This window comes from Poecilia reticulata, linkage group LG14 (genome assembly GCF_000633615.1).
Source record: "Poecilia reticulata strain Guanapo linkage group LG14, Guppy_female_1.0+MT, whole genome shotgun sequence".
Taxonomy (NCBI): Eukaryota; Metazoa; Chordata; class Actinopteri; order Cyprinodontiformes; family Poeciliidae; genus Poecilia; species Poecilia reticulata.
The window spans coordinates 12233705-12261036 of record NC_024344.1 but is presented as its reverse complement, the minus strand read 5'-3'; the positions used below and the strand labels follow the sequence as shown (position 1 = coordinate 12261036).

At 38.3% G+C, this 27332-nt stretch overlaps 1 protein-coding gene across 1 annotated transcript in view; it reads right to left on the bottom strand.

Moving 5' to 3' along the window:
• The window catches only part of LOC103475882 (seizure protein 6 homolog), a 109448-nt gene extending 82993 nt beyond the window's left edge, over positions 1-26455 (bottom strand). The window contains exon 1 of the mRNA XM_008427824.2: positions 26057-26455. Coding sequence (XP_008426046.1) covers positions 26057-26141 — 85 coding nt within the window. The 5' untranslated portion in view covers positions 26142-26455. The remainder of the gene's footprint in view (positions 1-26056) is intronic.
• Between the last annotated feature and the right edge of the window lie 877 nt (positions 26456-27332).

The window sequence follows — 27332 nt, the reverse complement described above, 5'->3', positions numbered from 1 at the left end:
TTAATTTGCCAAAATTAAATTGGCAACAAATGCTGTGTATCATTAAATGTTGCCAGAAAACCACTATAATTGACAAAATTAAAGACTTGGAAATAGTCTGGGTGTAAATAATCTATATGTTTTACTTATTGGATTTATTTATTGAAATAAATAATCCTTTCAATTACACAATTTATTTTGACTGAATTTGTAACATAAGGGTGCTTTCTCAAATGTGTAATTATACCGCTGAATAAAAAGCYGTATTTTTTGTCATGCTGTGAGACAGTTGGGGTGGAACWGCAAACAAAAATCACCATTTAGGACATACTTTGTGCAGTTCAGTAGAGTTTCTGGTTTCTTTCAATCAAAAGAAACAAATTATGGTCAGATCAAGTTGATTGGATGGTTTTTATTATGGTTTATATTATTTTTATTATTGACAAAGAATCAGCAACTATCTATGGATGCATGGATGGATTRTACAACAATAAAATCACTACAAAATGTTCAATGTTAAAGTCTAGGATTTTTTTTATAATACTGGGTAGAGATTTGAAAATAGAAAATGGCTTTGACCAATAAATGTAGGAAATCAAGTGTATCAGATGTACTTATGCTAATGCACRGTAAAAGTAAAAGCACTGGGAAATCTCTGATTATAGTGCCAGTGTGTTGTTGCCTCTCATATACTGTGCAATGTTTATGACTGGCTGAGCATTGCAGGCAGCTGGATTTGAATTTAAGCTGATTTATCCAATACCAGTGGTGTTCACATTCACCTTGACATTGTTTCAAGTAARTCAGCTCAGATTCAGGGTGAGTTTTTTGCTCTTAGAGAACATGTACACTGACTGGTTCTGTCCACCTTTCATCCCCTCTGTAGTTKGATGACAAACCATAAGATTCACAAATAGAGTTTAATGACAGCTGGGAGTCYTCTCYGTTTTGTTTTGGTGTCACCTTTTAGAGTTGCACAGTGGAACGTTATACACAGTGGTGGGAAGTATCGAAGTACAGGTATTTCGTTACTGTACTTAAGCACAATTTTTGTGTATCTGTACTTTACTTAAGTAGATTTAATAATGGGTAATTTCTACTTTTACTCCATTGCATTTTACAGTAAGTATCTGTACTTTCTACTTCACTACATTTCTACAAAACTGTCGCGTTACTCGTTACATCCAAGTCGCGTTGCTCTTTTTGTCCGTTAAAATGTGAAGTTCAGGGATTTAAGGTGGCGCCGTAAAATCCCAGCAATAACGTGACTTAGTGTCTGTTGTCACCCATCGCCTCCACCTTTACTCGCACGCGGAGCTCCAAGACATGCACAGTGGTTTCCTCTGAGCGGGAGAAGGTGTCTGTTTAATCGTCAGTAATATAATAACGCTGCATAAATCATAGATATGGCGACATGTAAAATCAGCAGCGCTTCGCTTTCACAGGTGGTGGAGACTTCGTCCACCTTTTAGCGTCACTTGGAAGGAAAGCTTAAAGAAAGGTAAGATCTGTGGACGTGATGCTAGCAAAGCTAGCTGTACAGAGACACATGTTGCATCTGCGATGAAAAAAAGTTGTCACTCATGCACTGAATTATTGTGTGGAGGTGTTGACTGAGGTCTTGCATATATGGGACAACGCTGTGACCAAAGTGGTATGACATTCAGGAACAATCCGATTCTTCTGGACGGATCTTTACTGATTAAATTTATTTCAGCTCTAAGTATTTAATGTCCAGTTTTTTTTATGGGAATGTGGATCTTTCAGATCAATTTGAGAAGCAATTTTGATAGGTAAAAGTTTTTTKTGTGTGTGTGTCACGTTTTTTTGCTGGTCTTGACTTGGTCTTGGGTCGGTGGTCTTGACTACAACTCTGCTACTGGCTCCTTGGTTGCCTGTCCTCTCTCACCCTCCTTCTTTCCATCCCCTTTCTGTTGGATTTCTTTAAAAATAATAGCCACTAGTGGCAAAAAAAAAATGTGAAGTTCATGTTATGTTAGGACAGGAGACAAGATGTTTCCATCCCTGAAATTACGATGCATAGAATCACATATCTAAATCTAAACTATGTTACAGAGTAAACACAATAAAAACATGCTTTATCTGTGGCATTGTTCATTAAAATGGCACATTTTTAATGTATTAAAATTGAATACGATCGGTACACTTAATGATATTAGTGATTAGGTAATGCATTTAGCAAGTACTTTTACTTTTAATACTTAAGTATTTTTAAAAGCCAGTACTTTTTTACTTTTACTTAAAGCACCACACATTTCTAAACTGGCAAAATCGGTTTCGTCAGTAGTTGGACTTTGACACTTATTGGCCTTCAGGCAAAACCTTTTTGAGTGTAAAAACTAATGAGGTTTGCTTCTCATGTTTTTCTAGACTTTGAGACATAACCAGCATGGAATTATTTATTACTATGACTAAACTTAAAATCCAAAAAGGACTCAAAGAATAACCTGGTGAAAGGCACAGCTTTTGTTAATGAAAGGTGCCGTCCAAGGTGTTCACCTGCACTACAAGGTGTATTAGTTTCTATCACTTGACAGTCATTTTGTGGTTTGTTGTTATATTCTCTTTCTCTTTACAGTCATTTTATGGACATTTTGCAGCGAAGGCAGTGGCTCTATGCCTTCTTTGTGCCACTCTCTTGGAGCTGGTTTTGGCTCACACTTTGTATGTGATCCAGAAAGCATCACAAAAAAAAGTCACATGTGGAATTGAGGACCTGTGGGAGAGGGATTTAGACGTGTCCCCGACCAGTCTGTGTGATTATCTGAAACTGTGTGAAAGCTCAACATGCCGCCATGAAAAATTAGATTTGTTTGGTTGGCAATGATTTCTCGGGGCAAGAACAAATAAGAAAAAAATATGGGAATGCCCACTGGCCTCATTCCTGCAACCTTACATTCGATAAGCCGCAAGTATCTTGTCTTGAGCTGCCAAGTTGGTGTGTAACACAGCCTCATCTGGCCAAGGCAGTGAGCTGCGACATTTTCACCATCTCCCTCCACACCACACCCCACATACACATACACCCACATACACACACACAGGATAAAAAGATCCTGAGTCTATCTTCTCTCTCCAAAGCTCTTGTGCCTTGTGGCCTCTGAGAGTACCATCAGCACGCAGCTGTCAGCTGAGGGTGATTGAATTAACAGGCACAAAATCGTCTCCGCTTGCTCGGCCTGGTGGACAGACGAATGCATCGGTTGCAGTTCGAACCTAAGAAATATGCGTTTGTGTCTGATATAAGCTTTCACTGAGATGTATTGGCTCAGATGGTCATTAGAGGAAAATACATTCTCGGTGCAACATCAAATAAAGCCGGGATGGCTATAAAAGATAAATCCTAACCCRGACTCTCAACTCAGCATTTCTTTTATGCTACTGCACACGATCAAAGGCTGGCCTAATTGTTGGATTTTATTTGGCTCCAGTAGCATCTAAAGTTCTATGGGTTACCTGAAATTTTTGGGTGGCAGAGATTATCAGGAAAGTATTTTTCTTGTGGTTGGAGAAGGCAGTCATCAAGTGTGAATTAATATTATACTCCAWCTAGGCCTCCGTTCCTTACATTGCACCAAGAAACATAAATGAATCTGACCTCGGTGTACTTGCCATTCCTGTGAAATCTTCTGAAAATTCTATTTGTGGAGTAGATATGTCTACTGGGTGACTTAAACATGGGAATACATAGAAGTTCAGGCCAGTACAAGATAGATTATCCAATAGTTTTGGGGTTTCTTGCCCAAAGAAATGTTTGTGGTGCAGACATATGCAGATGATGTCCTGGTTTGTAGTGAAGAATATCTGATTAGATTTTTACATTTGTAAAATTATTCCTACAAAGCTATGTTACTAATGAAGGAAGCTGGAGTATTTTCTCAACAAGGAAACTGTGCCATCCAGGTTTTTTTTTCCTCCTAATTTAACGGGGCCGTCTCCACAACAAGATGTGTGCTTATATGAGGTTCTACATGAGGAAAAACCCCGTAGGATAGGCGCATGTTCAGCCTAAGGGATTGATTCATTGATTCCCTTCAGCCCTTGAGGCAAGTTTGAGAGCCACTAGGCAGGTTTCAAGGGCTCTCATTACCAACATGTACATGTAAAGCTGCTCAGTGCTGCCTGAAGCCGTCTGGTAAAAAAAAAAAAAAAATAGAAAAAAAACTAAATCGGGTGCTGCAGTGAGGATGATGGATAGCCTTGTCCGAGATACAGATGGCTCCTGCAGGAGGGGGTCTGGTTCCCCTTCGGGACGAGTCAGCCAAGCTGAGGACCTCACGTTGACAGCCAGAGGCAGTGCAACAAAACGCACTGTAGACACATCTTAAACAGCTTGGAGAACAGGCACGTCTTTAGGAAGCTGTTTTAGAGCCACACAATCAATAAAACACACTAACAGCGTCTAAATGCATGTAAACCAGGTAATGTACGTCCATGCAGGAAAGTGACAAAAAAAAAAAAAACAGTCGTCTCGATTTTGTCTTCTGTTAATAGTTGTTTTATTATTATTATTATGATTATGCAACTGCATATAAAATCTGGTGCTCAGTATGACTAAAAAAGACGTTTCTTGTCACCATGTTCTTCAGTCCTGCCCGCCTATTACAACAATAAGAAGCAACACCCATACAGATCATTTAATGTTGTGCTCCCCTTTGATTTAGTTTTTATGAATTTTTGATGATAAAAGCACATTTACTCAGACGATTTTGCCTATGAAAAATTTRCACTACAGCATAAGCCTTTTTTATTTGACTGACAAGAAGAAAAAGAGGAATTAATAACCACATCCTTAAATAAATCTGAGCACCATATAGTGATGCTGTAAAAAAAAAAAAAGAATGTGCACTCTATATCACTTTGAAGGCAAATGTACTAAGGCAGTGCTTGATGGAGTGCGTGAGCATGAGAGAGGGCTCCCGAGTCTCTTGTCTTTGTGTCCTGCCCTTTGAATAGGCCTTGCCCTCCTGGTTCTCCTGGCCCACAGCTCGCCTGTTGGTACAGGTAGAGCTAATCACACATTGTGACACAAGAGTCCACATGGAGTCAGGTCTGAATAAAACATGCAGGAAGAAAAAAAAAATGCAATCAAGAGAGGGCATCTGCGGCCCTCTCCTTCAGCTGCTCCCAACACTCCAGCTATTCGCCACATGTGTCCTCATACTAATGACAAGTCTAAAAGGAGGCAGAGGGCAACCTCTTTTCATAATCAAAGTGTTTTTATTCATAACATGTCTATTAATTAGTTTGGAATCGTCAGCTCCATGTGCTCTGGAGAATTTAAATTGGCTGAAGAGGATTTGCCCTTCCTCTGTTGAGCCAATGATTTCTTGGCGAGTCTTTATAATCAGGGAGGGACAAAGAGGAGAGAAAGAGACAAGGAGATGGAATGGAGATGTGTGTGTGTGCGGGGGTGTGCGTGTACGTGTGCGCGTGTGTTTGTCCGTCCCGCCTTTCTTTTTCTTCCTCTGTGAGTGACTCTTGCGAATCTGTATGGGGCCACAAAATTGAAACTGTCAGTAGCATCTGCTGTGATGCACTGCGTTTAGCTAGGTGTGTATTTTATTAAAGTCACTACACAGGCAGTTTTTGTGTTATGGTGGATTTGCAACATCTAAAGGAGATGCATGTAAAACAGAAAATAAACTTCAGAAAACTGAATAAATTAAACAAAGCAGACAAAAAAAGATCAAGCAGATATTGCATTAATAGTTTGTTTTTGCTGAATATAACAATAACTGTAGTACCCAAAGAGAAATAGTCCTCATTTGCGCGAATACGCATGGAGCCTTAACAGATATGGTTTCTTAGACAGAAGGGATTTAAATTTTTATTTGCTAAACTTAGACATACTTTAGACAMATTTTTACCATAAAATGCTCAGTTTGTGTAAGATCAAGGACATTTCATCTGATGATGTTATCGCTACTTTTAGCTGTTTAGGAGGTTTGGGATGTGTTACCAAGTCGGAAAGTACAAACTCAACACGCCAGAGTCCTAAGAGTAAACCAAACATTTGGAGGGTAAGTCAGAAAATTTGTACAAATGTATTGAAGATGATGCATTCCTTATTCTTAACAGAAAATAATCCAGATGGACTCACAATTAACCAATTAGGCTGATACACCCAACTACCTCAATCAAAATTATTTTGGTAGCACTGTACCACAGCTGGTTACACTATATTGTTATATAAAATTTGTTTTGCAAATAAAAAAAACTATTATGAATAACTTCACAGAACCTCACTTTGTAATGGCTTACAAGCTCTCCCCCCGCTTTTTGTGGGGGGAATCTTATGGTTTTTCATGCATAATATTATCCATGTAATTTTGTTTTTTCAGTTTTGTATTTTAAATGTCCATAAGCAAAAATAAACGCAAATCCCTTCTCTACAAAAGAGGAAAAAAAGTGCCTGTAATTATTTTTTTGTCTTCAATCAGGGCAGGCTAAGGCTCCCGTACTTTTTTTTATTTTTTGCCCTGAAGCAACAGCTGCCAGTAAAAACAAATACAGAAGTCCCACATACTATTAAAATCCTTGCAATTACAATATATAAACAGAATGGATAGACTACCGTAATCACATGGTAGTCTCACAAATCAAAAACAGGAATCAATTCTTTTTTTCTGTAACCTCCACTGGTCAAATGTAAATTTTTAAATAACATTTCAGAGCATAACTATATTTTTTTAGTAATATTAAATGCTTAATTCTAGAACTTAAGAGAAATTAACTCGGTGACGTCTAGAGAGGCCTGGCGCACAGGAGTACATATGTTTTTTGTTTTTTCTTTTACTTTTGGCTTGTTTTTTGTCCATGCATGGTGAACGTAACCAGTACATGACGCTGATGCCAAACCAGCTCTTTTAAATTTAAACACTATTTTTTGGTGTTATTTTTTTTTAGGTTAAAACACAGCTACAATCCAAGATCTGCTTTTGCTTTTGGCCAATGTGATGCGTTTATATGGATTAGGTTGCAAATGTGAATAAATTCTCTTACAAATACATCAATATTTCCATCCATTACATCCATTATGAAGCAAAAACTGCTCATGTAGAAAAAATATCAGAACCATTCCTTTAAATATGTTTGTAAAGTAGATTAGCAGTGTTATACATTGACATTAACGAATAAATAGGTTTACAGAGCATTAACACTCATGACTTGAGAAAGAGCTAATTAAAAATGTTATGACCTCTCAGGATTTTGTGTTATCCACTTAAATCCTTTACCAGTGGTTTCCATATATTATTAAGCTGTAATAATTGACTTGACAGAGATAATTAAACGTCTCCTCATGGCCTAATCTGTGTTATCCGTGTTTCACCTCCACATTAAAGAAGAAATATATTTATTTTGACTGTTGTCATTAAAAAAAGCTCTGAAGTACCAGTCGTGTGAAGTAAAACAACCTGGTTCATAATCTGCTTTGGTTCACACTAATATCCTGTTAAAAGCCACAATAATGGACCCCTCACAAACAGCCTGTCTCCTGTTAGGGCTAACAAAAAGGCGTGCAGTATTGACACTTGTCAAGACATAATCAGCGATGATGTTTTAGTCGCGCTGGAGTATGAAACAGGAGGCAAATTGCTCGCTAATTCTCATTTCACACTCCCAATGTGAAATCAGCCAGGCACGCAGAGCACCGGTTCTTCTAACACGCACAATGGCCTGGCCTGCTGCATAACGCCAAATTATCTTTCCCCTGGCTTAATTATTCATTAGGCAAACATAATTAATTTAAGAAGCTTCTCTCACAGGAAGTGTTTCAAATAAAGGCCAGGAGGACAGCTTTCTGCTTAATCATTAACTGAACACAGCCAAGAACCTGCGAGGGTATGCATGCTTTGTTGAATAGAAATAACAGGTGCCAATTTGTTATTTTGTCGTCTTCTCTCTCTCTCTCTCTCTCTCTCTCTCTCTCTCTCTCTCTCTCTCTCTCTCTCTCTCTCTCTCTCTCTCTTCCTCTGCATTACTTCACTTGACACAATACCTTCAAAGTGCATCATTCTCAACCGAAGGTGAGCACAGCAGATGACAGAAGTGTTTGCCTCCTTGTTAAAATCCCAGGATTTTGGGATGGAAAAAATGGCACAATACACAATAATTTCAAAGCGTATTCCAGATTTAATGTGACATTAGAATATAAAAGAACAGTAAAAAGCTGCAGTAAAATGGTTGCACAAATGTGAATTCACCCTCAAGCTACTATGTTGTTGAAACATTTTTTTTTTTGAGTCAATTTAAGCATTCAGTCTAAGATTATCTTGCTTAAATTGGCAAAAGTTGCCTACTGGTGCAAAAGTTCTACAAATCTTAGATTAATTAGCAAGAAAATCATGTATTTTCTAGGTGAAAATGTATTTTAATTCAGAACTTTTTGTGAATTCTGAATGTTTGCCTGAACACACAAGATGATGCTGCCACCACCATCCTTCGCTGATGGGTATGTTATTCTATCATTGAAGTGCTATGAGTTTTTTTCTGCCAAAATTACTTTTTAGAATTACTTTTATAAATCAAAATAAAATATTGCCACACAGACGTTGCCAAGTTGTTTATGCACCAATGCATTCTGGCTAAAGACGCATACTAGATTTGATTGCACTAGCTCTGCAGAGCCAAAGCAGCGATGAGTAACATTAAGTCTTTTCAATGTGAGCCTAAGCTTGTTGATATTGATGGGAATGTAGAAATCACAAAAGTAATGAAGATGAGGAGGAAAGAGTTGGCCGCTGAAGCTGGTGTTTATACCGATGGCAGTACCAATAGCTTTGCTATTATTTAGAAGAGATGCCTGTCTCTGATGTTTCTCCCAGCATCTTTCTGTCACTAGCTAGAGGCGGGGTTTAGGCGCTTTGTGGATCAAAACTGTCTGCACGCCATTTGGTTTTACCTTTCGACGACCACCGGTTAGATTCTTCAGTAGTTTTGCTCGTACAAATGACTTAATATCTTCTGGAGAGAAATGTTGAGAGCACAAACGCGAGTCCTTTGGAAGTTATGTTTGGCTCTCTCCCAGTGTGCTCTTCTTTGTTTTTTCATGCGATGGAAGTGATGCAGACTCGCCTCACTATTTTTTTTTTTTTAATTACAACCAACAGTGAGACAATATGGCATTATCTAAATTAACACCAGTCAAACGCAATATGATAAACAACTTGGGTAATCACGGAGCTCTTCAAGACAGAGAAAGCTCAGAAACCTTATTTCTCACTAATGCCTGCAATTTTAACAAGGGTGTTCAGTTTTTTCATATTCACTGTATGAATTTGTTAAAAATACCATCATCACATTTTAAACGACGTGGCAACGTTTGTATTTTCTAAGATTTGGCTAATATTTTTTTGACCCACTGGATGTCAAACTGGAAAAGGATTTTCTTCTCTTCCCTACAAATTCGTCTCCCACTCCACACGGTTAGCAGGAAAAAATATTGCCCTCATTACACACACACACATGCACACGCACACACGGGATCCGCAGGCTCACACAAACAAACTTCGCCCTTTACACTMCTCCTTTATCTTCCTTTTCCTTTCCCTCAATCTTTCTGACTCCAGCGGAAGCATGTTAAGGAGAAGGAATGGGCTTTGATGTATCTTCCCTGTGATTCCGAGCCTTCAGATCAAGGGGCTGTTTGTCTTCAAACTCACCAAATCCTCAAATGGTCCGAGACAAAGAGCAAACATACTGAAGTGCCTTTTCATATTCATTTCCGTAATGGAGGACCTGTCTATCATGGATGTGTTTTTTTTTTTTGTTCTTTCTCTCTCTCTCTTTTTTGTTTTTGATATATAACTTTTTTTGATCAAACACATCCTTATCAACATTTTTTAACCGTGATGATATGTTTTCCAAAACTGGTCAGATTGTGTTACCTTTGACTAGAAATTTTTCAAATAAAGTTTGCTCATTGGATCACTGACTGCATGCGAACAGTATTCACACATATTACCATGGAAACTACAAGATTATTTTTCCCCCTAAGATCTATTAAAACTCTTCTATTCAAGGGACCTATTCACAACTCAGTGAAAAGGATGAATCTGACTCMTGTGAGCTTCTTCTGACAGTAAGTCTCTCGGTCAATAATTTTACTTCCATCGAAAGAAAAAACATATAATTGATTTCTTGATATGGTACGTTTGAAAGAGTATAGCATGTTGTGTTTATCTGGCAGATATCTTTTTCATATTCGTCCATAAATTTATCTCGTCTTGAAAATTGAGGCGATTTTACGTGTATTTTGCAAAAGTGTTTAAGCCATTTCAACCTTTTCACATTTTGTGATGTTGCAACCACAAACACCAATTCATTCTGTTACAGTTTTGTGTGACTGACTGACACAAAGTAGTGTATGTTTTTGAAATGGAAGGAAAATAAAACATGTAAAATTTGAAAACTGCGAATAAAATTGCAGCTCCGCCACATTTACAGTGTTAGTTGCTTCTCTGATTGTTGCTCTTTATGCTCATCCTGGCAGTTTAGGTGGATGAATATGTTTAGATTTCTTTTCAAAATGTTACTTGTTGAAAACCATGCAAGATTTTCTCTATATTTTCTGTTGGTTTGTCACATAAAATCCTAATGAAACACAATGATGACAAAAATGCTTAAAAAGTTCAAGGAGTGTGATTACTTTTGTAATGATACAAAAGTAATGATTCCATACATAAAAATTGAGCAATGATAAAATATGTGTTGATGGTGTAGACACATTTAAACAATTACAAATCTGTAAATCTATCTAACTTTTGTAAGTGAACCTCTTCAACCTAATTTTTTCCTAAGTAGTGGCACACTGTAGCATTAAAAAAAAAAAAATCTAACTTTAGAATGTGTTTGAACTTGAGCCTTCAAAATTGACTGCATATTTGCCTTCGTAATCAGTCTGGAGTGACTGGATTGAGCCTTGAAATGAAATGTGCGCTCACAAATCCCGTTGGCTTACAGGGTGACAAATCCGGCTGGCTTGAAACCTTTCTCTTATCTCTGCTTTCATTTACAGCTGAGTGCAGTAAATACGGACAAATCTGGAGTTAACTTTGTTACGGTTTCGGAGGTTAACGCATGGGTGCGGTGCAAAGACGGGTGCGGATGTGACCCCCCGTAATGCCCAAGCACAAATAACGTAAGATTCTAAGACACCTGGGTCATGTACAGACAATAAAAAGGAAAAAGGGGCTGTGAAAAAAAGAAAAATTACTCCAAAAATCACTGCAGAAGCTTAATCCTATTTCCTTGGCAGTCAGAGCTGTGAAAAAATTACACAGAAGTTTGGCTGCTATAAAAACCACAAAGATCTTTCACCAAAAGGGCATGACTAAAAAATAAAAACCCCAAAAATCAGAGTGAAACAATAATCTAACAACAAGACAGATTTGACAAGAATTGATCGCAGCCAATAGGAGAAGAAAAACCCAGACGTGGACTGAAGGAAACAGCCAATCTCTGTTAGTTTCTTGTTACTTCTCATTTTGTGCACTACTGGAAACCGATAATACAGATGTACAGATATTGATATAATCAAGATTTTAATAATACTTCTCAGGATATTTCTCTCATTTTTAAGATGATTTATCATTTTTATAACTTAGGCTTTAAATAGTTTGGTGTGCAACTGTTAAAAGATCGGACCGAAGTATAAGTAGATCATGCAATATGACAAATATTCCATCTATCTCCATTTATCTCTCTGTCTCTCATCATTGACATAAATGACAATAACAGTTTTGTGATTTGATCATTTGAAACTTAGCGTAACACTACTGCTACCACCATGTATTACTGTAGGAATGGACTATTCACCATAATAATTTTATAATATTAATTTCACATCCTACTTTGCATCCCCACAGCAYAACACTGACACAAAGAATAAAACTTCTTTCACAATTATCTCCTACTTTGTTTTGTCCAATCACAAAATCCCATGAACACTTTTGCGAGACACTGTAAAAAAATAAAAAAAATAAAAAATTGGATGTTCGTTGAAATAGAATTATACATAAATTTCACGGGCATGGATGTCAAACTTTTGATAGAGCACCCTTTATCTTATTTCACTCCTCTCACCATGCTTTTAAAATATTAAATACACTGTTGGGTGACTTGCACYACAAAAACTGAATTACTGTGAGCTGCCTCCTCCCTCCCGTCTCCGTGCTACCTTTCATCGCTACCTCRAATGTTCATCCACATGCAGAGCCGGGGCTCCTGGAGCGACGCCAGCCAGCGTCCGCACAGCCTCCCAGCAGAAACAGCTTTGTCAAACTCAGTTAGCCGCCTCCGAGGGGAAACACCTTTCTCCACAGTAATACTCCAGCTATTCACATCATGCCCCCCGCCTGCGCCTCAGCCACCTCATCAATCCACACCACAACAAAGGTAAACAGCCTCGCACCTTCCGCACAGAGGCTTTTGTTGACATAGTGTTCGTGCACAGAGAGGGAGCGACTCGCAGGACAGACTGAGCTTCATTTACAGAAGGTAATTGCATTGGAGCCAAGTGGTGCACTTTGTGATGAGATTTTTTTTTTTTTTTTTTCAGCTTTGCCAAAACCTTTCCAACCCTCTCGATTTGTTTACCTGCCAAATGAAGCTTCTATGACAGGGACATATAATAAGTTTAGGTAAACACAAACATGYCACCTTCTAGGTCACTGCCATTGRCAGGTTATTTTCCAACAGGCTCACTTATTGTGCACACCTCGGCATGAAATAACATGACACTTGTCTGCTTGGGATCACCTAACATGCTCTGAATGAAAACACTCATAAATATGAACATTTTCCGGGTTAGGGTTTTGAGCTGTGTTGGGTCCTTCATGCTCCATCGGTTTTGGTCAGGCGCTCTGGAAAAGAAAATAAATAAAAATGTTCGCCAAGTGATTCAGGTTCTATCTTAACAGAATAAAGATGAGCCAGTACGTTTCAAATTTCTTTTCAACGTCTTATCTCTTATTTTTAGATTGTGGAGATTTTGTCGGAGGTTTTGTAACCAATTTCTTCGGTGAAGTGAAAGAACAATTTCTATTATGAAAAAGAGTCAACAATAATTCAGTTTAAGAAAAACATATTGATGTGGAAATCACTAATAACTGGCTTGTGACAAGAATTATGTTTTTTTTTTTTTTTTACCTTATAAACTATGAAATGTGATCAGCCAGTCAGAAACATTTAATCAGATCATCACTTTTTGTGGTCAATGAATCCACCATATCCAAATACTAATGAGTCATGTTGATAGTCTGGGAAGCTGTAACTGGGTAAAGATTCAAAGTTAGCTGTTGTTAGCATCACTGAGCTTTTGAAAGCTGAATTTGATCTACTAACTCGACAGGCAGTATGGACAGAGACTGGTGCTTAGTGTCACTAGCTTTGCTAATCAAGCTAACTGTACTAATCACAACTATACAATGCTGAATGCATCTTAAAACAGGTGTGAGCAATTAATTTTCCCCCAGAACCACATGAGTAACTATGATCGCTAAGTGGCTCAATTATTCCAAAAATATATCAGGTACTAAACATGACATACAATTTTGACTGGCTTTTCATAAGACATCTTAGCCATAAATTTAGCATCTGCATCTGCAGTGAGGCTTCTTTAAACATACTGAAATCTAATTGTTACACAAAGTGTGAACTTGTGACAACTGGAAAATACAACCAGTGAATACTGTAGCCCAAACTGTCCTTTACTGAGACCCGTTGTCCATACTGATAAGCTGTGACAAACTGTGTMGCCCTGACTTTGAGCAACATGTTTTGTTAAGAACTTTGCATTCTGTTTACTTTAAACAGAATGCAAAAACGAGTCCTTACATATTAATGAGCAATAGAATGTAAATGAGATCATAGACAGGTGGCAAATTTCCATTTCTTGCCCCATTCGCAGGTTGGTGTGATGCACATAAAAAAGCACAAGGAAAGAACAAGCAGTTCTGATAACTAAGGATAAAATGGATAAAAGTCCATGCATATATTATTATTTACCATAATTTAAGAGTCATTGTTAACATTTCTGGTTTTCCAGTTGTCAAATTTTAGGATGTTTGTAAAAGAGGTGAGGAGTGGGAGTTCCTTTGTATTAACATGTTAAACACAGTCACAATTAGAACTTGCAGTCACAATTAGAACTCGGCACATTACGGGATATGCCRAGTGTAATTATAATGTCTTTTTTACACGAATAAACAATAATCATTACAGCAGTTCCAAATAATGTTTTTGGAGTTCCTGACGTTTTCTTATCTAGCGCTTTTAAAGCTTGTTTAAGTGTTGTCTTACAAGCTTAMGCATATGTGACACTATCAAAAGATTAAAACATAACTTTGCCGTTACTTTATTTCTAATAAACAAAAGTTTGACAAGATGGTTTTTATTGTTTTTCACAATTCCCTTTCCCTATTGTTGGCGAGTCTATAATGATTCCTAGGTATTGAAGTTCTGGTACTATTTCTATTTAAATCAGACATGAGTTATAGCCTCTCTTCTGGGCCAACATTGGTGGGTATATGAGTGTGCTGATGTAGCTAACCAAACAGAGAAACAGCAGCGCTTGTTTGTTTGCTTAACAAAAGCAGATTATTTGGTTTTTCCGGGTGGGAAAATTACTTTTGGACTTTAAAATTTGAATTTTCTATCTAGCACTGTGGGCCAGTCTGAGACAAAATGTCCATGTCTGGTTTAAAATGTCAACTCTGTAATACCGCTGTTTTTTTGTTTGAGTTAATAGCAAAATCACATTTAATTACAGAGCTGCCTAACACAAAATGCTTGCTCTCTCTCTCTCTGACACACATGCTTTGACGTCACCTCTGTTCCAAAAATTAATAGCCACAAACAGRCCAGTAAGCCTATAGCTACAGTAAAGTAAGGTTTAAATAATTTAAAGTCTGATAATGAATCAGGGTTTTTTCCTCTGCAATATTACTTTGAAAAATCTATTATTTAGCTACAATGCATTTTGTATGACAGACAGAAACTTTGCTTTACTTAAACCAGGTAGGGGTATGAATAATTGGGCGCTTGTAAATCATGAGATTGAAAACTGGCCTCAAAATCTCTGATTGCTGCATCTATAATTCTGATAAACAATGCCAAAAAGAAAAGAAAAACAGAAAAAAAAATCAATATCCTGTGTTTGGAGATAACAAAAGACTGAAATTGTGTACGGGACTGTCTAACATACTCCTTATTCCAGCAGTTGTCCTTGCACATTCTAAATTCAGCATTACTCCTTTTTTTTTTTTGTACTGATGAAAATCGCTGGATGCAGCTGAGCAACGGGAGCCACAGAAATGGAGAAAACCTGTGAAGTGTGAGAGTGTGCGCGGTGGCAGCATGGACATTTTCTCAGAAAATGCCCCCAGATGATCTTTTACAGAATATTTCTCTCTCTCTCTCTCTCTCTCTCCCAAAGCTGCTTACAGATAAACATTGGAGCGTTTTGTTCCCCCCCCCTATCGGGTTCAAACATTTTTTTTAAAAAGGAAAAATAAAAAATTCTTTCTATGCTCATAAAATAATAGAAAAAAAAAACACCCCGGAGTTAAAAATGTTAAATCTCAGGTGTTATGCCTCACAGTCAGGAATGTTTACAATGTGCAAGCTGATGAGGGAGGACGCTGGGGGTTTGCTGGGCAACACACAGCGCTATTAGTTCGTTTTAACATGCGAAGAAAACACTTCAAAATCGGGAGTATTAAGCAGCATTGCGTTGCACTGTGCTTGTTGTTGCCATGTAGGCATATTTCCTTTTGCAGATTCTGCAGCTGGAAATATTTGCCAATTAAAATATTTAGAAGCATGGATCAGAATTGAGTGTAGATCAGCATGAATTTGCCGCGATGCACTAAAAATTGACTCAAGCTGTTCGCTCCAGCTACACTAAAATGATATTACCTAATCGCGCCAAATATGTTAGACAACATTCATTAATGGACCAAAGCTGCTCTGTTCATGTTTCACTTTATACTTTTTTTTTCCTTTCGCTTCTCCTGCCTACTCTGCTTGTCTCATAAGCTGTCCCACCTGAGCCGAGACAAAAGGAAAGATGGCTYAATACGTTGAGGCCGGAGGCATTTCTCCATTAGAGATCCACGCTTTTGAGATCACATCTGGATTCGACATCAGTGATGTATGTGTCGTGCAGCTGGATCATCAGCACATTGCTTTAGTTTTATGCTACTTTTTCTTCCCACTTGACATTACTGCTGAAAACAGAAAGGATACACGTGTAGCTTTCTCACCAAACCACCTCACTGCTCTGTGTGGCCGAAAAGGAAGAAACATGGTGAGAAACAGACAACTAGCAAAAGCTCCAACACCAAAGCCAACAAATATGGCTTTCAAATTTGAAATGCCTACAAAATCTTACACTTGAATAATGTTAGAAATACTTCAACTATGAATAATTTACCGTTTAATCTTATAACGCTTTGAAACGTCTTTAGTTAAAAGGACCTCCACCGTTCACCAGATCATTTCTTCATGTTCCTTGTCACTGTCTGCCTATCTCTTTCCAGACACTCCAACCTACTATTTCTACAATTCCCTTCTGCTTTTTTTTTTTTTTTTTTTTTTGTTCACATCCTGTCTGCCTACGTATCTTTTCACAATTTGATTCTGTGAATTTCATCTTTCTTCACTGTGTTCCAATGTTTACAGAAAAAGCAGCTGTCATATCAAGGTGTCTGCATCAGCCTCCGGTGTGGTATCTGTAGATGCAGTGTTCATTCCACGAAGCTGCCTACGGATTATACCCTGTTAGTCTGACACCGCATGTGCTCTTATCAGCTGAGAAAGGTAAGGCAGTATACTGACACAGTATGCAACTTCAAATATCCATACATGCATCTCACATCTGCCTTCTACTTATATTTAAATGGTTAATTATGGACAGCCCAGGGAATTATTGCACGTCATTTTCTCTGATTGAAATCACTTTACTTATTGTTGTTCCAATTCCATTCATAGCGTTCTGTAAAACCATATTTTTTAAAATGCTGGGCTATTTTTGTGCATGCTGTGAAAAGCGTTTCGTAGTATTTATTTTTTATAAAAATATATATTTTTTCCTTACAATTTATGTTCTTTTCACCCTTTAATTTGACTCTCACAGTGAAAGAGACACTTTATTGGTTGCCGCCCGTTGCCTGACTGTGTGTGATGTTGTCTGAGCTGTCCGCTTCACTCAAACAGCTGTCAGTGTTTGAGAAAAGTGTGCAGAAGGCAACTGAAAAGAAAGATTATTTAGCAAAGTGGGTCAAATTATCAACAAGTTATCATGAAAACAGAGATGTGACTTTCTAATATTAGCAGAGCACTTCTTCTAACCGCTCCATATGAAAATATTCTCAGCAGGAGTTTAAAGAAGATTGTAACTAACGAAGACCATGCGATCCGTTGTATGAGCGGCTTTTACGATGGAAACAGACAAACCAGCGATCCGAACCACACCACTCTGCACTTTACTAATCAGTGTAAACAGGCCATCACAAGATTTTACTTTTATTACTTTTATCTTACTGTCACAGCGAAAGCGCCAAATGCATTTGTTATATTTTATATGTATCGGCTATTTGATAGAGAGCGATACAAGAAAGATAAATCAAGGCAATCCGAGGCCTGCATCACAGTGTTTACATCCATAGCTAATTCACAACAACCGTTACACTTCACCATCCCAAATCATGTACAATAAGCTCAGTGCGTCAACGCGAAAAAAACACGCGTTGAAAAGACAACCGATTTTTTCCAAATTACATGCTGAATCCAGTTCAGAAGGAAATGATACATGGTTTTCAAAATGGCTTCATTTACAACTCTAATTTCCCTTGTCCCTGCTGAAAAGAAATGCATCTCCATAGTCTGATACAGCCATGGAGGAAATCAATTCTGTCCATTTCATAGCTATAGGCTACTTTGGGGTGACCACACATCAAACCATAATCAAACACATTCAAGTTTTGTATAAAGATTCAAGGGGTATAAATAGCTTTTGCAAGGTCCTGCATAAGAACAACTAATATGACACAAGCTAAACTAAATGCAGCCTTTTCAAAATGCCTGTGTCCTACTTTGCATTCCTCTACAGGGAACTCCAAATGGTCACTTTGTCATCTACATCATGCTATTTTTTTCCCCCCACTAATTCATTCCTAAGAATATCCTTCTGAAATCTGCTCACTCCTCTGACACATGCGGGGCTGAACACAATAGGCTGGCTGTTTGTCACCAAGAGAGAAGCGGAGGCAGACGATGGATGCCTTATACCTGACAGACAATTGTCTGGCCACCCCGCAGTCACCGGGACTGACGGGGCTCGATATCCTGAAGATGGCGGTCGATGTTAGAACTTCTAAATTATACACAAGGTCCTCTGGGACATGACTCTAATATATCTCTGAGGACGGAACAAGGCTTGCAGTCGCAGCATGGACCTCTGCTCTGACCGAGTCGTCTGGACTGGAGACTTCACTCGTTCAAAGCGCTCAAAAATGTCTGTGTGTGAGACACCTTGCTTCGCTTTTAGTCAGTTGTTGAAACTTGGCTGGCTTGTCCTTGCTGCAAAGAATTTTTTACTCTTAAGACCACACGAAGAGAGGTGAGAATGAAGTGCAAACTTCAAACTCTTTCACAATGATGTTTTGAGGCGCCCAAGAAGACGTTCCTTGCTTATGTTTGTCTTTGACTATTTTCAATTATTCGCAGAGCCACTATCCCCTCCCTTGATCTAGCCACAACATTGTTATCTTTGTCTGCTACTTATAATATGTTTACTCATCCTGATGAATTCAATTACATCTTTTCAGAGGAAATTACTGTGGGGGTGGCTCAGCCTGTCAGAGGTCAGTACTAACTGTGAATACTAAACCCAGTCCCACCCCCCCTTTCACCCCCACCACACCTCCAAACACATTACACAGCCTATTACCTGCTGCTTTCCACACAGCACTCTGCGACCCCACATATAAGCCTTTTCCACTGCCACAGATGAAATGCTTTCTAGATGGGATCTGGCATGAAGAAGACGGGGATGAGAGCCGGAGCTGTCCCCAGGCCTAAACGTTTCAGAGAGCCATCCCCACTGCAGCGGCAAAATCCGCCACTCCCGATTAGGGAGGTATATACACGGCCAGGCAGAGCGTAAAAGGTGCAGAAAGGAGGCTTCGCCCCCGGGGGAGGCTATTGCAGCTGACTTCTTTATTTTATTTTTTTTCTTCTTCTTCTTGGTATTTTTTTTATTTATTTATCTCGACGACTGCTCAGATCAATATGGCACAAGGCCAAAGGCAGCACAGGTTACAAAGGAAGCGCGCGACGGAGTGACTTGGCAAAGAGGTAGACATCTCTTCTTCTCGAGTTTTGTGACAGGAGCTCTCCTGACTTGACATAAATTAAAGCGTTGATGTCCCAAAGCCAATTTAACAGGACGCCGCTTCCGAGTCTGCGACCGTTTCTGCCCCAGTCCCCTACTTTTCTTGGAGGGACATCTTTAAATGTGGGGCATCTCCAAAGTGTTGGCCCCTCCCCGTCCTGAGGAAATTATTCCCCTTTGCTGAGCAGGCTGACAATTTCATTGTGAACCTGTTCCATTAAATCTCTGAAGAGATGATTGTGTTGAGACAAAAACAAGCTGTTGGAGGAAGTTCTCACATAATTATCTAGATGCAGAAACCCATTTCGGCTCTATCAAAACTGTCAGACTGATTAAACAAACCGGATGGGAAAAGCTATCAGGAAAAGAGCCTCTCGCTGTCCTCCCTCTGAAGGGTTTGCTATTTATAAATCGTTCCTTTTTTTTAAAAAAGTGTGGCAGTAAAAATAGTGTTGTGTTTACGGGAGAAAAACAGAAAGACCAGCATGCTCTACAAACAATTTTACCTGCTCAAAACATGTGGTAGATGGGAGGTAATGTTCTTCGGTGTTGACAAAAGTATATATACCCCTTTACTTTTTCACACTTTGCCATGTCACAACAACAAAAATGTATTTAATTTTTTATTTGATGGATCAGAATGAAGCAAACTTTAATTGGTGGCTTTACGAGACAAAATCTGACATGTCTGGCATGCGTTTGTATTTAGCCTCCCTGAGTCGATACTTTGTGTAGCCACCTTTGGCTGCAAGAAAAATCCTTCAGAATGTTTTTTTTTTTTTCTAGACTAAGATCTTTACAAATTTGTTCAAGCTCAGCCAGATTTGATGGAGTCTTGCCACAAATCCACAAGTTCATTCAGGTCTAAACTGTGATCAGGTCAGATCCAAACCATTTCCACTGTACTTTTATAGGCTCTCTCTGGCAGTAAAATTTTTTATATTTTTTCCCAGAACTGACCTATATTTAACTTCGTCCATCATCCTATCAATCTTTTCACTGTCTCTATGGAGGAAAATCTTCTTCAAAGGATAATGCTGCCACCACATGTTTCAGGTTCAGGGTTAGTATATCTCCACACATGCAGTTTGGCACAGAAAGTGGAATCTTAGTTTCATCTGATCAAAGCAGCACCTGTATGACCTGATATTAACTTTAAATGGGACTTCTTGCCATGAGTCTCTTTGGTGATTGAAACTCTACAACGTAAGCTATTCGGTGTTTTCTTTGCTTTTCATAATGATGTTTGTTCACCAACTTTCTCTAACAGACGCCTGCACAACCTTCACTGCTTTTAAATGAAAATTGTAATGAATTTTATTTTGTAATCTTACATTAAAGGTGGCAGAATATATATATATGCATGCCATACTTTTCTGTTCTGGATTTGAAAACTGTTTTGAAATTATGCATCCTTTCTTATACTTTGCAATAATCCACAGCCTTTCTGGTCTATCATATAAAACTAAATAAAGTTTTAGTTTGTAGTGTGACAAAATGTAAAAAAAAAAAAAAAAAAGTTAAAGCAGTATAAATGTTTTTGCAAGTTTATAGTTCTTAAAAAGACAAGATGCTGTTTCTGTAATGACCTTCTAAATATGTAACTGCCTGGTCACTCGGACAGAAATCTTGCTGTAGAATAATATGATATTCTAGCAAAGCATCTACAAATAGGTAAAGATTTTATTTTCTAAACTTTATCCTAATTAGGCAGCTGGAATTATGTTTGCCACAGGTCAAACATCTTATTTCATTATGCATGCATCAACCAAGATGATTGGAGGGGCGACTTAAAATAAGTCCATACAGGAGCATTTGAATTTTAGATCTGAGCTGTTGCCTCTGTAAAGGCTTGAGGTGCAGCCTAATTTGGCGAGTACGCCGAGGCGTCTATTCTACGCTTATGAAGCAACAGTCAAAAGCAAAGTAGCGATAAAAATCCGTAAAGATCCTCCCCAAAAATAGATTCTCCTTGGCGAATAAAGCGGCAAACACTTTTTGAAGGGGGGAAATTTATGAGGCAATGAGTCAAATTAGAATGCATAGACCATTCTCGCAGAGCGGGAGAGACATTTGCACATGAAGAGTTGAAAATGAGTCGCATTCAGCCAAGCTGTGAGCTCCACCTAGGAGGCAGTGAAAGGGACCGAGACAGGCACAGAGAGGGGCTGAGGCAGGCAGACGCCAAGCCTTGAAGAGGGGCATTCTGGCATAATGACTCTCATTTACCATTGACAGGCCTTGGGAAAGTTAAACTAATTATGACGGCACACAGATGCTGAATAGCCCTTGATGAAGTTAATAACTGGCAATCCGACAAACAGGTGTTGAGTGATTTGTGTTGCCTCCCCTGAAATTATGGGATGTTCGGATTTTTCCAGGAGACGGCTCAAAGCAGCAATCAAACCGACAGGAGGAATCACTATGGCACATCTTTTCTACTTTGGCGAATTGCGGCCTCAATAAAGGAAGACCGTAAGCTATCGCTTTAGCCTGTCATGCTAATGAAAATTATCTCTAAAGAGGCGTTCATACGTGGGAACAAAAGGACCTTCATGAGGTGGTAACAGGTGTCAGAAATGCACCAGAAATACTCTCCGTCCTTTCTCAGCTCAGCTTTGCAATGGTCTTTGGTATGCATGTGTGATATACACCTCTCCCAACATTATTCTGATGCTAAATTTATGCAGATTTTCCACATTTGCAAAAGGCCTAATGGTGCCACAATAAAGCTCATCATATTTTTAAAGTCAAATTTAAAGGACTGTYAAAGGATTAACAGAGGATTAGCCGAAGCCGACTACCAGAGTGGATGTATGTCGGTCTGTGCGGTCCTTCCTTATGAGATATTCATCACATATCATAAAGGTTTGAAACAGTAAAGATTTATTGTACTCATATTCTACATTCTTATATGTCAAGGAGAAATCTAGGACACATGAAGCAAGGCTTCATCCAAATCCCATCTCACTACACGTCTTCGTTAACAGGTAAACACATTTTTTATGCATGAAGGCAGCAGTCTAAGCTGAATGTCTTCAGATTTATCTATTAACAAAATAGTTTTTCCTCTGAAAGGATGCAGAGTTATCCATGTTTCTTTCCGTATTTTTTAATTTAGGCATTACTGTCCGTTCTGTACCAGGCTGTTCATTTTAACGTCTTTAAATTTAAGCTTATAGGCATGTCAGTGTGAACTTGCCAACTGGGAATGATGTGTAAATTGGCATTTTTCATGAAAATATGAATCAAAATCAGATATTTATTGACTGCTTCTTCTACAGTTCATAAATCTAAATTGGCATAACATATCATAATGCATATAAATTATGCTTTTTTTAATTTAGTTTACAAATTGGTGCTGAGAAATTATCTTTCTTCTTCGCTTTTGACTTTTCCCTGCAGGTGTCGCTACAGCGAATCATCCGTCTCCATTTAGTTCCATCCTCTGCATCCTCCAACTAAGCTTCATGTCCCCTTCCGTCACATCCATAAGTCCACTCGTACCAGAAAATTTACACTGCTCATTTTCCCATTATTGGCATATTGTTATATTATTTCCACTGTATCAAAAATAATATATTTTACCATTTTCGACACACGCAAGAAACAAAATATGCTTAGGCACAAAAGGATGTGGAAAAAGCTTCCAGCAACACTATGGAGCCACACGGACATTTCCATGCAACACATATCAGAGTGGAAGGAACAAATGCATGGCAATTCCTGCTGAAAGGCATTGAATTGTGAAATCCATTTATGTGTCTTCATGTTTTGCCAGTSATGTTTGAATACAAATTTAGAATTATGATTATTTTTTATTTTTTTACATGGGAAAAACATCCAATGTAAATGGAAAAACTGTGATGAGGTAAAATTATTTTCCTACTTCCATTGCGAATAMCTGCCATAGATWACGAGGACAAGTTTGTTTCTCTTCCTAATTTATGAGGGAATAATTGTTTTATATTGCTTCCTTCAGAGTTTGTGTGCTTAAAAACTAAATATATAGTAATGGGCTATTTACCTGTTTGTTTGCAGGGCTGATAGATTAACCACAGCAGGAACACGAGGAATAAGTGGGATCTGGTTAACCGTGGTTTGTTTGTTCAAGTTTGATGAGGGTTTTCATGAATATTATTAGCAGGATTGGAAATTATGACAGGTTTGCTCAGTTTTTCCTACTTTCCTTGAGCATAATATTAAAAAAAAAGAAGAAATCTTGCATGAAAATGTTAATGATCTCTAAAAGCAGAGGAAACATTCCCATCTTCATAAAGATCCTCATTCCGATGGAAGTCTGTGTTTCATGACACGAATTCTCACACGACAGTCTAATCCGACATATTGAAAAATATGCAAATATCCTGTCAGCCACAGAACATTAATTGCCTATCGTTTTATTAAGCAAATGATTAATTAAGAAATTAGTGGAAATGACTCTGTTTGCATTGTATTTTTCTTAACAATATAATGTGAGAGTGCAGCATGCCGGTGGAAAAAAATGATTCCTTATTCGCCCCCCCCACCCCAAAAAAAATAAAAAATCAGACAGTCAGTGTCTGTATTCCCTGCTGGGTAACAGACTGAAAGCAAGTTTATAACAACAAGAAGCACCAAATGAGAAAKTAGCGCCTATTCTGAGTTAAAACGCTAATTATTTATGTAGATGAGCATTTCCATTAAGACCTTTTGACAGTGATAAATCATCAAACCCTCTGGGTTCAAAAATTAAAATGCCCACTTCAGAGAGTTTATCAAAGTGTGAGTGATTGTTTACTAAGCAACAGCCYAGAGTTCACTAATGGAACACAGTTAGATATTATTTTGCTAAAAAATACAAAAAAAATAGGTTGTGCATTTGTCTCTGCAAGCCTTCTACCTCGCAACATCGTATGGCATTCAACTGCTGAGCCTGTGTTTGTTCGAACAAGTTAATCGACATTTAAACTATTTCAATCTCTTCTCTGTGTGTTTGCTTCTACCCTAAGTAACTTGATTTGCTTGCCTACGCCTCTGAAAGTCTATTCTGCATTGATGCAGCCCCAACTTCCCTCCTCCACCTATTCACTTAAGTGGCGTTCTATTTAGAGGACCAAATATTATCTCCGGCTGCCATGAAATTACAGCTAATGATTATTTGAGGAGTCGGAATGTAATTAGGAATGTGTGTTGGTAACCTTTGTGAACCTATTCTAGGGTTTTAAAAAGTGACAGTCGCATGTTACTCCCGTGTTTTAAAGTCCTTTAAATGAGAAASTGTCAGCATGAGTGGAGTTTTCTCCATCTGCAGCTCCTCCGGCACCTGTTGCTGTGCACTGCCTGTCAGGTGACTGAAATAAGGGTTTTTGTTTGTTTGTTTGTTTTGTTTTGTTTTTTGTTCTTGTAAAATCTGAAAGGACACAAAAATGTGTGTTACAGATAACATTAAAATTACTGTAATAATCAATATATCCTAATTGCAGCAGTAGAAATAATTATTTTACTTGAATTKTAATTATTTGAATTAAGGTTATTTTTTTATTGAATATTTATTATTTCTTTCAGATCAGTGAGACAGATGAATGTTACACACAGAGGATGTTTAAAGGCGTCAGTTCAATTGTTGTGGGTTTACATAGATTAAATGTACTTATTATGCGTGAAGATCGAAAAAAGTCGAAGAGTTAAGAAACTGCCTCCAATTAAACAGATTTGATCATTTTTCTCATGTTTCACTTTGCTCTCAAGTAGTTTCAACGTGTCGCTGAAATGCTGGTTTGATTTATTTTAAAGGCAATCTGTGCTGGTACTTTACTAAGTGTATATTGGGAATACTGTCGAAGGGTTGATGGCTAAAGTGTGGTGACAGGCAGAAACACAGATGGGGCAAAAACAAACAAACAAAAACAAAAAATAACAGTTATATTGATGAAGAGGGGAAGCAGATTCGGACCAGTGGGAAATAATTAGGACAAAACTACTGTGCACGAATCTGTTGCCGCTTCCCCACTCGACTGTGTCAAACAGCTTGGTCAATAATCTTCTGCAATTCCAGAGGATTAGAGTCTTATTAAGGAGCACCGTCTGTCACATGGACCCTCAGTGGCAAAACAAGTCACTTCCTAACTGTGCAGCCGGGCTTTCAGAGGGAGCGATAAACACGCAAAACGCGCGGCGAGGTAAATGATCGCATTAGGTGGAATATGCTCCATAACGGTGTTTGCTTTGTGAGAGTCTTATTAAGTTCACCTCTACCCCTGGGGCTGTTTTCAGACTTGTGATTAACAGTATTGCTGTTATGTAACCGAGTGCTGAACTCATTCTACCCTCCGGCAGAATGTGAGGGATCTATAACTTGTAATTGGGCGCATTCCGAGAGCCATGGGACTAATTTAGCACGTAAAATGTTGCAAGGAGTGCTTTAGATTGGGAAGATTTTCAGGGGATTTTTTAATTTTTTTTTTTTTTTTACCGTCCCTTTTTAAAGATAATACATTAAAGTCTTGTACGTTTAACATTCACACTTGTAGATCTGGACATCGTCAGCCCGATGCTCCTGTCTAAGCACAGAGCTTGTTTTTTTGTGTGTTTTTTTTTTCTCCACATCGCCTTTTGTAGTTCAGCAGAGAGGAAACAACCTTCACAAAAAGTGCGAGCGGGAAGCCAAGTTCTTACCTTCTCCGTGGATTTGAGCGATTACAGCAGCGAGAGCCAAAACCGCGAATAGAGTCTTAAACTGGCAGCAACGTCTCATGCACATGTCGGCGAAAGTCGAGGTTTTGTCTTTCTTCCCGGCGTGAAACTGAACGTCCGTGTGTTACAAAAAAAAAAAAAAAAGAATAACAGAGGTACTTCCAGTGGCCGGCGAACGACAGAGAAAATATGTATGTATGAGCAAGGCGAGGATTTGCAAAACCGTTCTGCTTCCTGGAATAATTCGCTGAGTGAAGAGGGTCGGGAATAATCAAGTGGATCGCGGAGGTCCTGTTTTAATTTGGACGCGCGGTAAGCGGATTCCTGGCTGTGGGAGCTGTCGGCAACAGAGAGAGAGAGGAGAGGCAGTTCAGCACCGCGGACAGCTCCTAGCGTCTGCGAAAGGAACCGCCTCCAACAACTTAGTCAGAGGAGTTAAGAAAAAAAAAAAAAAACATTCCGCCCTGTTTCTTTACTCTCCTGTTAGATGTAATCAAGCGAAACGATTTTTTTTTCTTATTTCAATTTGTTTTTAATCACACAGTTATAATCAGGTAGAACAAAAGCAGTCAAAATAGAAGTTTTATTATTATTATTATTATTATTATTATTATTATTATTATTGTAATGCCAAACGAGCAAAAGCAGTCTTATGTCTGCATTTGAGATAAAGTTTGAGGTAGAACTGGTTTTTCCTCACTATCCGACATGAAATCAAACTCATATCAGTTAGAATCACCAAAGTTATATTTACCGAATGCCAATTAATCTGTTTTTTTTTTTTTTTCATTATTTATTTATTTATTTATTTATATCCTTTACCTTCTTCGAACTCAAAAGGTTTGCATTTGACTTGGGTAAAGTGTTTTTGGCATCATTCAACAAGCTTTTCGCGACAGTCTATTGCAATTCTGACCCGTTCTTCTGGGGAAAAATACTGACTAGTTACTGACTGGTTAGATTTGTAGCCCATCTGGTTAGCACCATCTTAGCTCCACTCTCAACTTTTCAATGGGATTTGAGATCGAGGTTTTGTGGTTGTTAGTCCAAAATTGACTCTCTCCTCTTCAAGTTACTTAAAAACTTCCATTGGGGGATTTTACATCCAAGTGCCTTTAATGATGCAGTCAGAGTAGTGGCTTCTTCTTGTCTGATTGACCTTTCAACAAGGAATATAGACACTTTCTTTCTGGCTCTGGCAAGTGTTCTGGGTCTTGTATATGAATCTTTTGTCACCAACACATAATCATCTCTTCTC